At 41.6% G+C, this 13,374-nt stretch overlaps 1 protein-coding gene across 1 annotated transcript; it reads left to right on the forward strand.

Moving 5' to 3' along the window:
* Positions 1–276: 276 nt before the first annotated feature.
* On the forward strand, positions 277–1,189 carry LOC122013611 (pentatricopeptide repeat-containing protein At1g50270-like). Its single transcript, XM_042569864.1, has 2 exons — positions 277–673; positions 1,050–1,189. The coding sequence occupies exons 1-2, from the start codon at positions 277–279 to the stop codon at positions 1,187–1,189; spliced, it is 537 nt and encodes a 178-aa protein (XP_042425798.1).
* Positions 1,190–13,374: the final 12,185 nt, after the last annotated feature.

Consider the following 13,374-nt stretch of genomic DNA (forward strand, 5'->3'; position numbering starts at 1 on the left):
TCCATCATCGCCCACATCTCCCACTCCTACCGGCTCCTCGACTCCCTCTCCCTCTTCCCCCAGCTCCATGCCTCTGCCGCCCCCGCTCCCAACTCCCACACCATCTCCTCCATCCTTCCCGCTTGCATCGACGCTGACGCAGACCGCTTCGACAGCCAGGTGCACGCCCTCGTGCTTCGGAACAGCGTCGTGGCTGCCATCTATGTTGCTAGCGCCTTGACCAACATGTACGTGAAGTGCGAACGTGTCTAGGATTTCTGAAAGGTGTTTGACAAAATGGCTATGAGGAACCTCATCTCTTGGAACGTGTTGATTGTGGGCATGTCTGCAACAAGCTGTACTGTGACGCAAATCGTGATGGAAGCTTTTCGCTTGTTGTTGAATGATGATGGGCTCTTGATCCCTAATCAAGTGAGCTTGTCCAGCGTGCTGAGTACATGCTCAACTGTGTGTAGCATCGGATTTGGGAGAGTGGTGCACGACTTGGCAGTTAAGCTTGCAGTGGAGTCGTCTTTGGCCTATGTGAGGAACTCGCTCATTGACATGTACTACAAATGTGGGTGCTTGGAAAAAGCTGTGAAGGTGTTCGACAGATGCTCTGATAGAGATGTTGTGACTTGGAATGTTATGATGATGGGTTGGTTTGAAAGTGATTGCCCCAAAGATGTTTGTGGTTGTTTCCTATATATGGTGGGAGAGGGAGTTTTCCTAGATGAAACCTTCTTTTTGTACCTTACTCCAAGCTTTGGCCATGCTAGCTTCATGGGGTTAGGGTGCTGCAGTCCATTATTTGATAGTGAAAACTAGGTGTGCCCAAAACCAATGTGTTGGGAGTTCATTGATCACCATGTATGTAAAATGTTGTTGCTTGGAAGATGCATATCAGACCTTCGATGAGGCAAAGGAGCAATTAAATATGGTCGCTTGGACATCCATGATAATTGCTTTCTAACAACATGGGCATGAATACAAAGTGATCAAATTGTTTGATGAAATGATGGATTTGGGGATTGACCCAAACTACATCACATTTGTTAGTGTTCTTTCAGCTTGCAATCATAATGAGCTTGTCCACCAGGGATGCAAGTACTATACTTGCATGGTAGACTTGCTTGGACGAGCTGGCCACTTGGATGAAGCAATGCAATTCATTGATGCAATGCCAATACATCCTGATTCATCTGTGTGAGGTGCTTTGCTTGCAGCTTGTAGGAAGTTTAGGAACTTGGAACTCGGTAGCAAAGTGGCACAAAATCTCTTTATGATCAAACTTCATAACTTTGGAAACTATGTATGCATCGCATGGAATGTTGGAAGAAGCTAAAGAGGTCAGGAGATTAATGCAACCTAATGGGGTAAGGAAGGAGACTAAATGCCACTGGATATATGTATCAAACAAGATGTTTGTTTTCACAGCGCATCGCCAATCACACTAGGCTACAGAGCAGATATATGAGATGTTAGGGAGGTTGAAGGAGCTAGTGAAGACCAAAGGGTATGTGCCTGACTATGTGGTTTTCAAGATTTACACTGTCTTAAATTTTTATCTAGCACCCCTTTAAATTTTTATCTAGATCCGCCACTGACTACAACAGCCTTAAAGACATTTCATTTCAGTTGAATTCAATATCAACGTAGAAGATGGGCAATATTTCTCTACTATCCAATCGATCGTTCTATTTTAGTTAGCTGATCCTGGTGGTGGCGGCAGCGGCGAGGCAAATCCCTGCACATCGAAACTCTGCCTGCCGCCGCAGTCCTCCGATGTCTGCCACACCTGCGGGAGATGTTAAAAGAAGAATAGAAAGAAGATAAAATAGGAGAGTAATAATTAATCTTATTGTTTGTTAATATTTGCCCTCAAGACAATACAATATATAGGAATTAAACAAGTACTCGGTCAATTAACCAATTAATAAATAACAGAATAATTCTATAAATTATTCTGAGAATTATTCTAATAATTATAACAGAATTATTAGAATAATCCTAAAACTAATTTGATTTGATTTAATGATTTGATCCAGTCAATTCTGGTAATTCTCGTTTATCTCTTTTACCCCCCGACAAACTTAACGGGAGATCTTTGACGTTGAGTTTGCTTGCTAACTTGTTGAAACGTTGTCTGGATAATGGCTTAGTAAAGATATCAGCAATTTGATCCTCAACAGAGATATAAGAGACGGATAATTGTTGAGTTGTCACACGTTCACAAACAAAATGAAAATCAATCTCCACATGTTTTGTACGAGCATGAAAGATTGGATTTGTTGTGAGATATGTTGCTCCAATATTGTCGCGCCAAATTTTTGGTGCAATATTTGATGCAAGATGAAGTTCAGAGAGAAGTGATTGAAGCCAAATAATTTCAGACGTTGTATTTGCTATAGCTTTATATTCTGCCTCAGTACTTGAACGAGATACCGTAAGTTGCTTCTTCGAATTCCATGAGATAAGATTTCGTCCAAGAAATATTGCATATCCACTAGTAGAGCGTCTATCTTCAGGAGAACTTGCCCAATCCGCATCACTATAGGCATGTAAATCTCGAGACGATTGACGATATAAAAGAAGACCATGTAGAATAGTACCTTTGAGATAGCGAAGTATTCTTTTTACATTATCCCAATTTTGTTCAGTTGGAGCATGCATGAATTGACAAGCACGATTTACTGCAAAAGTAATATCAGGGCGTGTGATAGTGACATATTGTAAGGCTCCAACAATGCTTCGATAAATCTGTGGATCAGACAGAGCAGGAGAGGATGCAGATGGAGAGTTGTTTATAGCAATTGGTGTAGAGACCGGACGTGCTCCATCCATTTTGGCTCTTTGAAGAAGTCCAGTGATGTATTTACTCTGAGAGAGAAGATAGCCATCCTCATGTGGAATAAGCTCAATACCAAGAAAAAAACGAGCAATGCCCAAATCTCGGGTAGGAAATTCTTGATTGAGAAGACTTAATAAAGTTATGATGCCCTTGTGGTCATTACCGGTTATCAGGATGTCATCCACATAAATAAGAAAAAATATCATAGACCCATCATTATATTTGTGAAATAGAGATGAGTCAGTCTTTAATCCAGAAAATCCTTGAGATTGTAACCAATTGGATAGTCGATGAAACCATGCACGAGGAGCTTGTCGAAGACCATATAAAGATTTCTTAAGTTGGCAAACATGAGATGGAAATTGTGGATGAATGAACCCAGGTGGTTGCTCCATAAATACAGTTTCCTCAAGATGACCATGGAGAAACGCATTTGAGATGTCCAATTGGCGTACAGGCCAATTGGAACTAACAGCTATCAATAATAATAGTCTGACAGATGTAATCTTGATGACTGGACTAAAAGTGTCATTGAAGTCAATACCTGGTTGCTGACTAAAACCTTTGGCTACAAGTCGAGCTTTATATCGTTCAAGAGAGCCATCAGCTTGATACTTAAGATGGAATATCCATTTAGAGCCCACAACATTCATTGAGGAAGTGCGTGGAACTAGACTCCATGTTCCATTGCGAAGAAGTGCATCAAATTCTGTAGCCATTGCACTACGCCAATTTGGATCCTTATTTGCTTGCGTAAAACAAGTTGGTTCAATAGATTTTGAAGAAACCACTAGAGCCCGTGGAAGAGGATATCGAGTCTCATTTGGTGGGCAACGTTCATAAATGTCACTAATGGGAAGCATGCGACGAGGAGCATTATCATCTGAATCACTTGTTGATGGTGATGAGGAAGTAGGCTGACATGGTGATGTAGATGACGGACTTGCATTATCCGAGGATTCAGAACTAGAGAGCATATTATCTTCGACCGACGAGGCTTCCAAGATTGGAGCAGCATCCTGAGGTGATTCTGATGGTATAGGGGAGTTATTAGAGAGCGGAGCAGGACCTAGGATGACATCATTTCTGACAATATGAGGTGGTATTAAGAAGGTGCCACTTGTATCTGGAGGAGAGATCGAAGAAGATACTGAAAAAGGGAATAGAGTCTCATCAAAAGTAACATGTTGTGAAATATAAATTCGACCTGTTGGTATATGTAAGCAACGATAACCATGGTGCAAATTGCTGTAACCAAGGAAAACACATTGTTGTGAACGAGAGTCAAGTTTGTGTTTAGAGTAGGGCGTAACCATGGATAACATGCGCAACCAAAAATTCGAAGGAAAGTGTAATTAGGAGTTTGATTATAAAGTGTTTCAAAAGGACATTTATGATTGAGCAATGGAGTAGGGAGTCGATTTATGAGATATACAGCAGTGGTAACAGCTTCATCCCAAAATTTACGTGGAACTGATGCATGATGAAGAAGAGCTAAGGCAGTTTCGACTATGTGTCTATGTTTTCTCTCAGCAGAGCCATTTTGTTCCGGAGTGTGAGGACAAGAGACTCGATGAACAATTCCACAAGAGACAAGATGACGATGGAGAGCTTGATATTCACCTCCCCAATCAGAATGAAAAGAAAGTATTTTACGATTAAAATATCGTTCAACTTGATTTTGAAATTTACAGAATATATCCAATAAATCAGATTTTCTTTTCATAGGATAGAGCCAAGTATATTTACTAAAATGATCAATAAAGGTAACATAATATTGGAAACCTTGGTTAGATAAAACAGGTACAGGGCCCCAAACATCAGAATGAATTAATTCAAGTGGGAAATTAGAAACATAATCAGATGAATAGAAAGGTAGCTTATGACTTTTAGATTCCATGCAGGCCCTACATGAATGAGATGGAGATGAGGTAATGGAAGTAGGTAAACCATACCTATTGATGATTGACTGGACAATATGAAGAGAAGGATGACCAAGTCGAGCATGCCAAGCTGGTTTATTTGTGAGTTCACCAACAAAAGCTTTGATTGAAGAACTTTGAAGATAGTAGAGACCATTTTTGATTCTCCCATGAAACACAATAGCATTTGTTCCTTTATCTTTTATAAGATAATGATTATAATGAAACTCAAAAATGACATTGTTATCAAGACAAAACTGACGGGTAGAAAGTAAATTTTTAGTGATAGATGGAATATGAAAGATATTGCGCATGTGAAAAGTTCGATTAGATAAATGAATATATGTGTTTCCAAGATTAGCAATTTGTAAACCTGAGCCATCGCCTACTTGAACCGTATCTGAGTCATAATATGACATTACGTCTGTAAGGATATTATAATCCGATGTGACATGATGAGTTGCTCCAGTGTCAATATACCAATCAGTAGATGAAAACTCTAGGGTTTTACAGCAAGTAGGCACAGATGAGAGAGCTTTAGGATATGCTTATGAAATAAACGGTTGTCTTGAGGCTGTAGAACAACCAATGAAATTTGAGGCAAATCTTTGAGGGCATAGATTTCCAGGATGACCAATGATGTGACAAATTTGACATTTTACCCGACAGTAATCAAATCTTTTAGGGCATAAATTTCCAGTATGGCCAATGATGCGACAAATTTGACATCGGACTGAATTTTGTTTTTGGCCTCCTTGATAGTGTTGAGTATTTGACATCTAAAGTAAAATAACTTATCTTGTAGAGAGACTGGATCGCCGGAAAGGGGGCATTTCGCTTGGAGAAACTCCCCTTGGAGGAAATAGAAGCCTTGGCTGGAGCAACCACTTGTTGTCGACGTCGAGGTTTGGTCGGCGTTCGGTGGACAGCGGCGATAGCACAAAAGGAGAAGCCCTTTTGTCGTCTTGTATTTTTGCGGTTTCAAAAGAAAAACTCCTCTTTTGTCTTGGGTGGTGGCAGAAAAAGGAAGGGAAGAGGATTTGTGAGGGAGAATTAAGATAAAGAAAAGGAACGAAGGATCATGGCTCTGATACCATGTTAAAAGAAGAATAGAAAGAAGATAAAATAGGAGAGTAATAATTAATCTTATTGTTTGTTAATATTTGCCCTCAAGACAATACAATATATAGGAATTAAACAAGTACTCGGTCAATTAACCAATTAATAAATAACAGAATAATTCTATAAATTATTCTGAGAATCATTCTAATAATTATAACAGAATTATTAGAATAATCCTAAAACTAATTTGATTTGATTTAATGATTTGATCCGGTCAATTCTAGTAATTCTCTTTTATCTCTTTTAGGAGATACCCGTACATGTCCGCCAGTTGTCCCATGAGCCCCCGCCGCAGTGGAGCGTAATAATTACGCACCCTGGGGGTGAGCACGACGTCGTCCTTGGCTGCTGCTACGGCGTCGAGGCCGTCCTGACTCCTGCGGGACGATGTCGACGAGGAAGTCTTTCTTCTGCAGGGTGCACCGCTTGTTCTTCTCGGCATGGAGCCAGGAGCGGATAGTGAGCTGGAGGACGAAGAGCTCGCAGGCCTTGGCGAACGGTATTTGCACCTCCGCTGAGATCATCGGCACGCAGGGTCAAGCTAGAATCTTGGTTCAGTGTAGGCAACTAGGGTGCAAATAAATGTAACATGTTTATGAGTTTTTTGGGTGAGTTCGAAAAATATATTTGATTTATAATCGAATTTATTAAATTCGAACTGAACTCGGTATTCAATAGTTTTTTCAAATCAAATTTAAATTTATAATATTTTATTCAATTGTCCACGAGCTTAGCCGAACTCGAATTTATACTTTACATAATTTTTAATTTAAATATGTTCAAATTAAAATCTAAATAATTCGAATTGAATTCAAATTTAAATTATATAGTTCGATTCTCTCGAATCGAGATTTCAACAAGTTGAACCAAACACTAATTTTATTTTTGAATCGTACTTGAATCAAAATTATTTTTATTTGAAATTTCAAATAAAATTCAAATAGATTTTTAGTTGTTGAAGTACTAATTGCCCTCGACTTTTTACACATGCTTGGAGTTGTATACAGAGACTTGAAGCTAGAAAATGTGCTTGTTTGTGATAATGCTTTCTGATTTTGATCTCTCCTTGAGATGTGTTGTTTCTCCTACTCTGATAAAATCATCAGTTAACTGAAATCCTTCCCGACATACAAATGGTGCATTTTGTGTCCAATCAGCATTGAGCCTACTTCAATTTTTGGATTAAATCATCAGTTGACTGAAATCCTTCCCGACATACAAATGGTGCATTTTGTGTCCAATCAGCGTTGAGCCTACTTCAATTTTTGGATTTTAAATTGGACTGTTATGGATTTCATTGAATGAAAAAGTATATTTTTGAATGAGTTTCGATTTAACATAAAGAATATTTATTCTACGAGTTAAAAGTTATAGTCTCCGGAAATCAACATTGATACACATAATTTATTGTAGAAATGTTAGAACTACCAGACATGTACAACATAAAAACTTTAACTGTACCACCCTTTTTCATTATATGTCAACTTTTTAGAAATTCAAATATTCTAGATCCATTAATAGGTTTCAATTAAAATTTATTGATGGACTAAGAGAGTTCTGATTGGACTTATTCCAAATATTAAAAGTTTCTAAAGCACTCCAGAGTCTATATGAGCCTAGAGATATCAACTGGAAGTCATGAACAATAGTGATAAGAAGGTTTTCAAGGTTTATGATTAGCAATTGACACACACACATACACACACACATATATATATATATATATATATAATTTATTGTAGGGATGTCCGAACTAGGTATGAAAATACTTTTACTATACTACCTTTTTATCACATGTCAACTTTTCAAAAATTCAAGTCCCTTATGTCCATCCACAAGTCCGGCTTAAGGCATAGGCCATTAAAATTTATGCCTAGGGTGTAACGCCCGAAAATTCTCAAACTTGCATTAGAATTATTCTATAATTTTTCTGGAATTTTTAGATATTTTTCCGGAATTTTCCGAGTAGCGGAAGTAGCAAAAATAATTAGAAGAATAAAAAGGCTTAAGCGGGAATCGAACCCGGGACCTCTCGGGTCCGCTAAACCTTTAGTTAGCCTTAGTAACCGGTGAACCCAGCAGGGCCGTGCTGAAAGAAAGAGGAACCAATTATATTTATATTAGAGTTGGGTTCAATAATCCACTTAATATAAATTAAGAACTTAAGTTGGGTTTGGTTTAATTTGGTTCGGCAGCCCTCTCCTCACAAAACCCTCACGCCGAGACCCAACACCACCGCCGCCTCTCCCTTCTCCTCCTCTTCCTCACGCACGGCACACCAAGCCCCAAGGGCCAAGGGAACTTCTTCCGGCGAGATCTTCGATACGAGGACGTTCCCCTTCGCGAGAAGAACACGTAGACGCGAGCGGATCGTCGAGAAGATCATCTCCACCGGAGTTCTAGCGAATAGAATCGTAAGAAATTCCGAATAGGAGGTAAGAAACCCCTCACCTGCAGTATAATAGCTTTCGTTTGATTGCATACTTTTAGTTTTAGCTATATGCAGGTTTTTCGGCACATAGGGTGTGTTTTAACCCTCCTCGAGGATTAGGGATCTAGTTGAGCACCTCTAGACGGGCCGGACACGTTGTTCCCCTTTAGTTGGAGATTCTAGACGTTGTAGGGTGCCTAGAGGTGATCTCCCTATTAGAGGAGAGAGTTTGAGCGCACTAAGTGTTCGGTAAAATGTTAGTGTAGCTAAATGCCACCTCAGTTATGTTTAATAGCTCAGTTAAATGCATTAGGAGCGTTTAAAATAGCACATTAGTTTAGTCCAGTTTTTTGGGACTACGGTCCAATGGGTGGGCTCCCACAGTCGCCTCTAGGTTCAGATAACCTAGAAACAGCAATTTAGAACAGTTTAGCTATACTCAATATTTTACTTTTCAGTTGGCACTGTACTGGATTAGATATCCATTGGGCTGGGCTCCCATAGTCAGTCCCTAGGTTTAGATAACCTAGTAGCTCTACTAAATTCGGGACTTGCAACCCCGGGTCTAGTTAGAGATGCACGCATAGCACGTACAGTTGCCGGGTCCATCAGCAGCATGTTTAGTATTTTCACTTATTATATGTATATGGTTTTCAACCTTTCATAAAGTAGTTCGTGAATTCAGTACAGTTCTAGCAGTAGCTCAGTATTAGCGTAGCTCAGTTCTTAGTATCAGCTTAGTTTTTCCCTGTGAATATGCATGATGACTTTATATGTTCAGCTTTAGATATGCCATGATTGAATGCTTATATGCCATGTCATGCTTAGTTTATTCAGTATATCCAGCATATGTTTTAAACAGCATGATTTGAAATCATATTTGCATCGTTGCATATTTTTGTGAGGTAGATAGTTTCTTACTAAGCTTTTTAGCTTATAGATACTACTTTTCTTATACTGTAGATAAAGGTAAATGAAAAGTGGACCAGTAGCGGAGGCTGGAGGTCAATGCAGATCAAGATGTGTGTGGCAGGAACTGGAATAAAAGATTCTAAGGGATTTTAGCAAGTTTTACTTAAGCATCAGAACTTTACAGTATTTTGTTATTTGCACTCTAGTTGTTAATCACTATGAATTAGTTAGCTATGCACTCTATTATGCTTAGAACCCTTCGTTTATGATGTGAGAATGTTAGTTTCCATTGTTAGAGTGTTTCCTAGCCTTGTTAGAATTGTTGTGTGAGGTTTTGGCACGCCAAAGTGCTGAAATCAGAGTCCCCGGACGAAATCAGAACTCTGATCGGTCTCCAGACCGATCAGAGCCTGGGCAGTGCCACTGGATCGGTCGGCCGACCGATCCAGACAGATACAGTATGCTACTGTATCCTCCTGGATCGGTCAGCCGACCGATCCAGCACGATACAGTAGCGTTCCAGGAGAGCTTCAGGTGCCTGGATCGGTCTGCCGACCGATCCAGCCACACCTGGATCGGTCAGCCGACCGATCCAGTTGGGAACAGAACGACCGCAGCTCCGATCGATCTGTGGATCGATCGGCAGGTCTGTGGGTAGTTGGGAAGTTTAGTTCTAGTCCCTAGTTCAGTTGGGGTGTCTAGTTTCCCCTCCTTAGCATGTGTACGCCAGTAAAGAAGGTCTTTAGACCTTCTTACCAGTTGTATCCGTCATTAGTAGAGTAAAATTTTTAATTAGCCCAGTTTTTCGCACAGTATAGTTTAGCATTATTGTGACGATCGGCCTTACAGCCAGTGATCAGAAGGCGGGTCGTTACAGAGTGGTATCAGAGCAGTGTTCCATACTTCCTACACACACATCAGCATTGTACCTGCAACTTCCAAGTAAGAATACCTCTACTTAATTTATGCTCCTTGTTTTGTTATTACAGTTCATGTTTATATGCCTACTGCTTGTTAGTATGTGATAGTTTTTAAACATGATATCAGTAGTTATATAACTGTGATTACAGTAGTTATGTTATGTTCTCTATGTCTTTAGAAATGGCACGAGGACGCCCAGCTAGAAGGGCACTAGCTACTGAGCCCCAGCAAGAGGCAGGCAGTTCAGTGCCTCCTCCAGACCTTACAGCATTAGTGGCTCAGTTACAGCACTAATCAGCAGAATACCCCCACAGTCACCCCGGAACCGAATTTGACGACTCCGGTAGTCTTAGAGGTTCCACCAGCTCAGCCTACAGCACCAGCACCAGCACCAGTACCAGCAGCCGCAGCAGCTGAGCCAAGAAAGGAAGCCTATCTGATCCAGTGGCAGCGAGTAAAGCCAGAGAACTTCTCAGGAACTAGTGAACCATGGGATGCATAAGTCTGGTTCAAAACACTGGAGAGCACGATGGAGCTTCTGGACTGGCCAGAACACGAGAAGGTGAAGTGTGCCTTCTTCTGCCTGACAGGAGACGCACGCATGTGGTGGGAAAGAATCAGAACGAAGCGCCCAGTGAACCAGATGTCATGGGCTGACTTCGAGAAGGAGTTCTTTCACGTACGGGTTACAAACCGCCATTACGACGAGTTCACTGAGTTTCGTCAGGGCAACCTTTCAGTTGAGGAAGCCGTGAAGAGATTCAACAGGTTGGCTCGTCTATGCCCAGAGCTAGTCAGTACAGAGAAGGAACGAATATGGTTGATGCTCAAGATGCTGAGGCCAGAGATAGCAGTGAACGTGGCTGGTGGCATACATAGGCCACAAACCACAGAGGAGTTAGTGAGCAGTGCCTTGACCACAGAGCATTACCAGAACAGCATAAAGCAGCAGAAGCAGGTCTCCTTAGAGTCCAAAGGCCAAGGAAACTCTCACACTCAAAAACAGCAAGGCCACAGCTCTAACTGGAAAGGGAACTCCAACAGCAAGCGCAAATCAAGAAGTGACCCAAAAGGAGGGCCATCTAGCAAGCGACCCAGTTATCCAAAGTGTGCTACTTGTGGGAAATTCCACCCAGGGGTTTGTCGCAAGGGCACACGAGGATGCTTTGAATGTGGACAAGAAGGGCACATGGCCAAGCAGTGCCCGAACAAGACTGATCTTCCTCAGCCCCAGCCAGCTCAGTTATATCAGATGCAGGCCGCCCTAGAAGGTCCACTTATCAGCCAGGGCAGATTAGAAGCCCCTCCAGCTATGGCGAATGCGAGGATCTACTCACTCACCAGAGAGGACGTAGCCAATGCCTCGACAGTTGTCACAGGTCAGATTAGCATTTTTCAGTATAGTGCTACTGTTCTATTTGATACTGGGGCAACCCATTCATATATAGCCAGGATGTTCTCCGAAAAATTAGAAATACCCTCAGAGGTACTCAGTGAACAATTTTTGACGGCACTACCTTCAAGAGAGATCATGGCATCCACGCACTGGCTCAGAGCAGTGCCGGTCATTATAGCAGACAGGGAACTCTTTTGTGATCTGATCCTGCTGGAAATGACTGACTACGACGTCATCCTTGGAATGAACTTTCTGATCAAATACGGTGCTTCCATAGAGTGCTGTAAACAGAAGGTCGTATTCTAACCTGAAGCAGAAGCACAGTTCGAGTACATCGGAGAACCAAAGAGAAAAGCCAGAAAATTTCTCTCAGCTATGAAGGCACAGAAGTTGATAGCACATGTAGTCAATCCCAGACAGCAACAGCTAGCAAGGGTCCGAGTTGTATGTGACTACCAGTAGTCTTCCTTGAAGAGTTACCGAGCCTAGCACCAATCGGGAGATTGAATTTGAGATAGAGCTCTTCCCGGGACCAATCCTATTTCCAAAGCGCCATATCGCATGGCTCCAGAAGAACTGAAGGAACTCCGAGACGTGAGGACAATTCCCAGCGCCTAGTCACTCACCATGGGGAGCGCGTGTTGTTCATGAAGAAGAAGGATGGAAGCATGTGATTGTGCATAGACTACAGATCAGGTCACGATCAAGAACAGGTATCCTCTTCCCAGAATAGATGACCTGTTCGACCAGTTAAAGGGAGCAGCAGTGTTCTCTAAGATTGACCTCAGATCAGGATATCACCAAGTCAGAGTCAAGGAGGGTGATATACCCAAGACAGCATTCAGAACCAGATACGGACACTACGAGTTCGTAGTCATGCCCTTTGGCGTGACCAATGCTCCAGCTACATTCATGGATCTCATGAACAGAGTATTCAGAGAGTATTTAGATAAGTTTGTTATTGTGTTTATCGATGACATTCTTATCTACTCAGGAAGAACATGCAGAGCACCTGAAGACAGTACTGCAGACACTTCAGCAGAATCAGCTATATGCCAAGTTCACGAAATGTGAATTTTGGCTAGATCAGGTGTCTTCTGGGTCACATCATCTCCAAGGATGGTATTATGGTAGATCCCAACAAGATAGAGTAAGTAAATGGAAGAGACCTAAGAACGCCGGCGAAATCGGGAGCTTTCGGGATTAGGGTACTACAGAAAGTTTGTAGAGGACTTCTCCGGGATAGCCTCCCAGCAACTCTTACCAAAGAAAGAAATTTCGGTGGAGGATCGTGAGAACAACAATGAGCTAAAAAGAAGATTGACCAGTGCTCCCATTTTGGCTCTACCAGACAACACCAGCAACTTTGACATCTATAGTGATGCCTCTAAGTTGGGACTAGGAGCAGTACTGATGCAAAACGGTAAGGTGATCGCCTATGCCTCCAGACAACTCAAGGATTATGAGAAGAATTACCCTACTCATGACCTTGAGCTTGCAGCAGTAGTGTTTGCTCTCAAAATTTGGAGACATTACTTATATGGAGCTCAGTGCAGAGTGTATACAGATCATCAGAGTTTGAAGTACTTCTTCACTCAGAAGGATCTGAATATGCGACAGCGCAGATGGCTTGAGCTGGTCAAAGACTACGATATAGACATCCTCCACCACCCAGGGAAAGCCAATAAGGTAGCCGACGCACTTAGCAGAAAATCCAGTGCTACCTTATCATCTCTTACAGCCATGTCACCTCCCCTACAGAGGGAGATCGTAGATTTCGGTCTCGAACTCATCGTTGGACAGCTCTCTACTATGACCTTAGAGTCTACCTTGCTTGGTG

Source organism: Zingiber officinale, chromosome 8B (genome assembly GCF_018446385.1).
Source record: "Zingiber officinale cultivar Zhangliang chromosome 8B, Zo_v1.1, whole genome shotgun sequence".
NCBI classification, from domain to species: domain Eukaryota; kingdom Viridiplantae; phylum Streptophyta; class Magnoliopsida; order Zingiberales; family Zingiberaceae; genus Zingiber; species Zingiber officinale.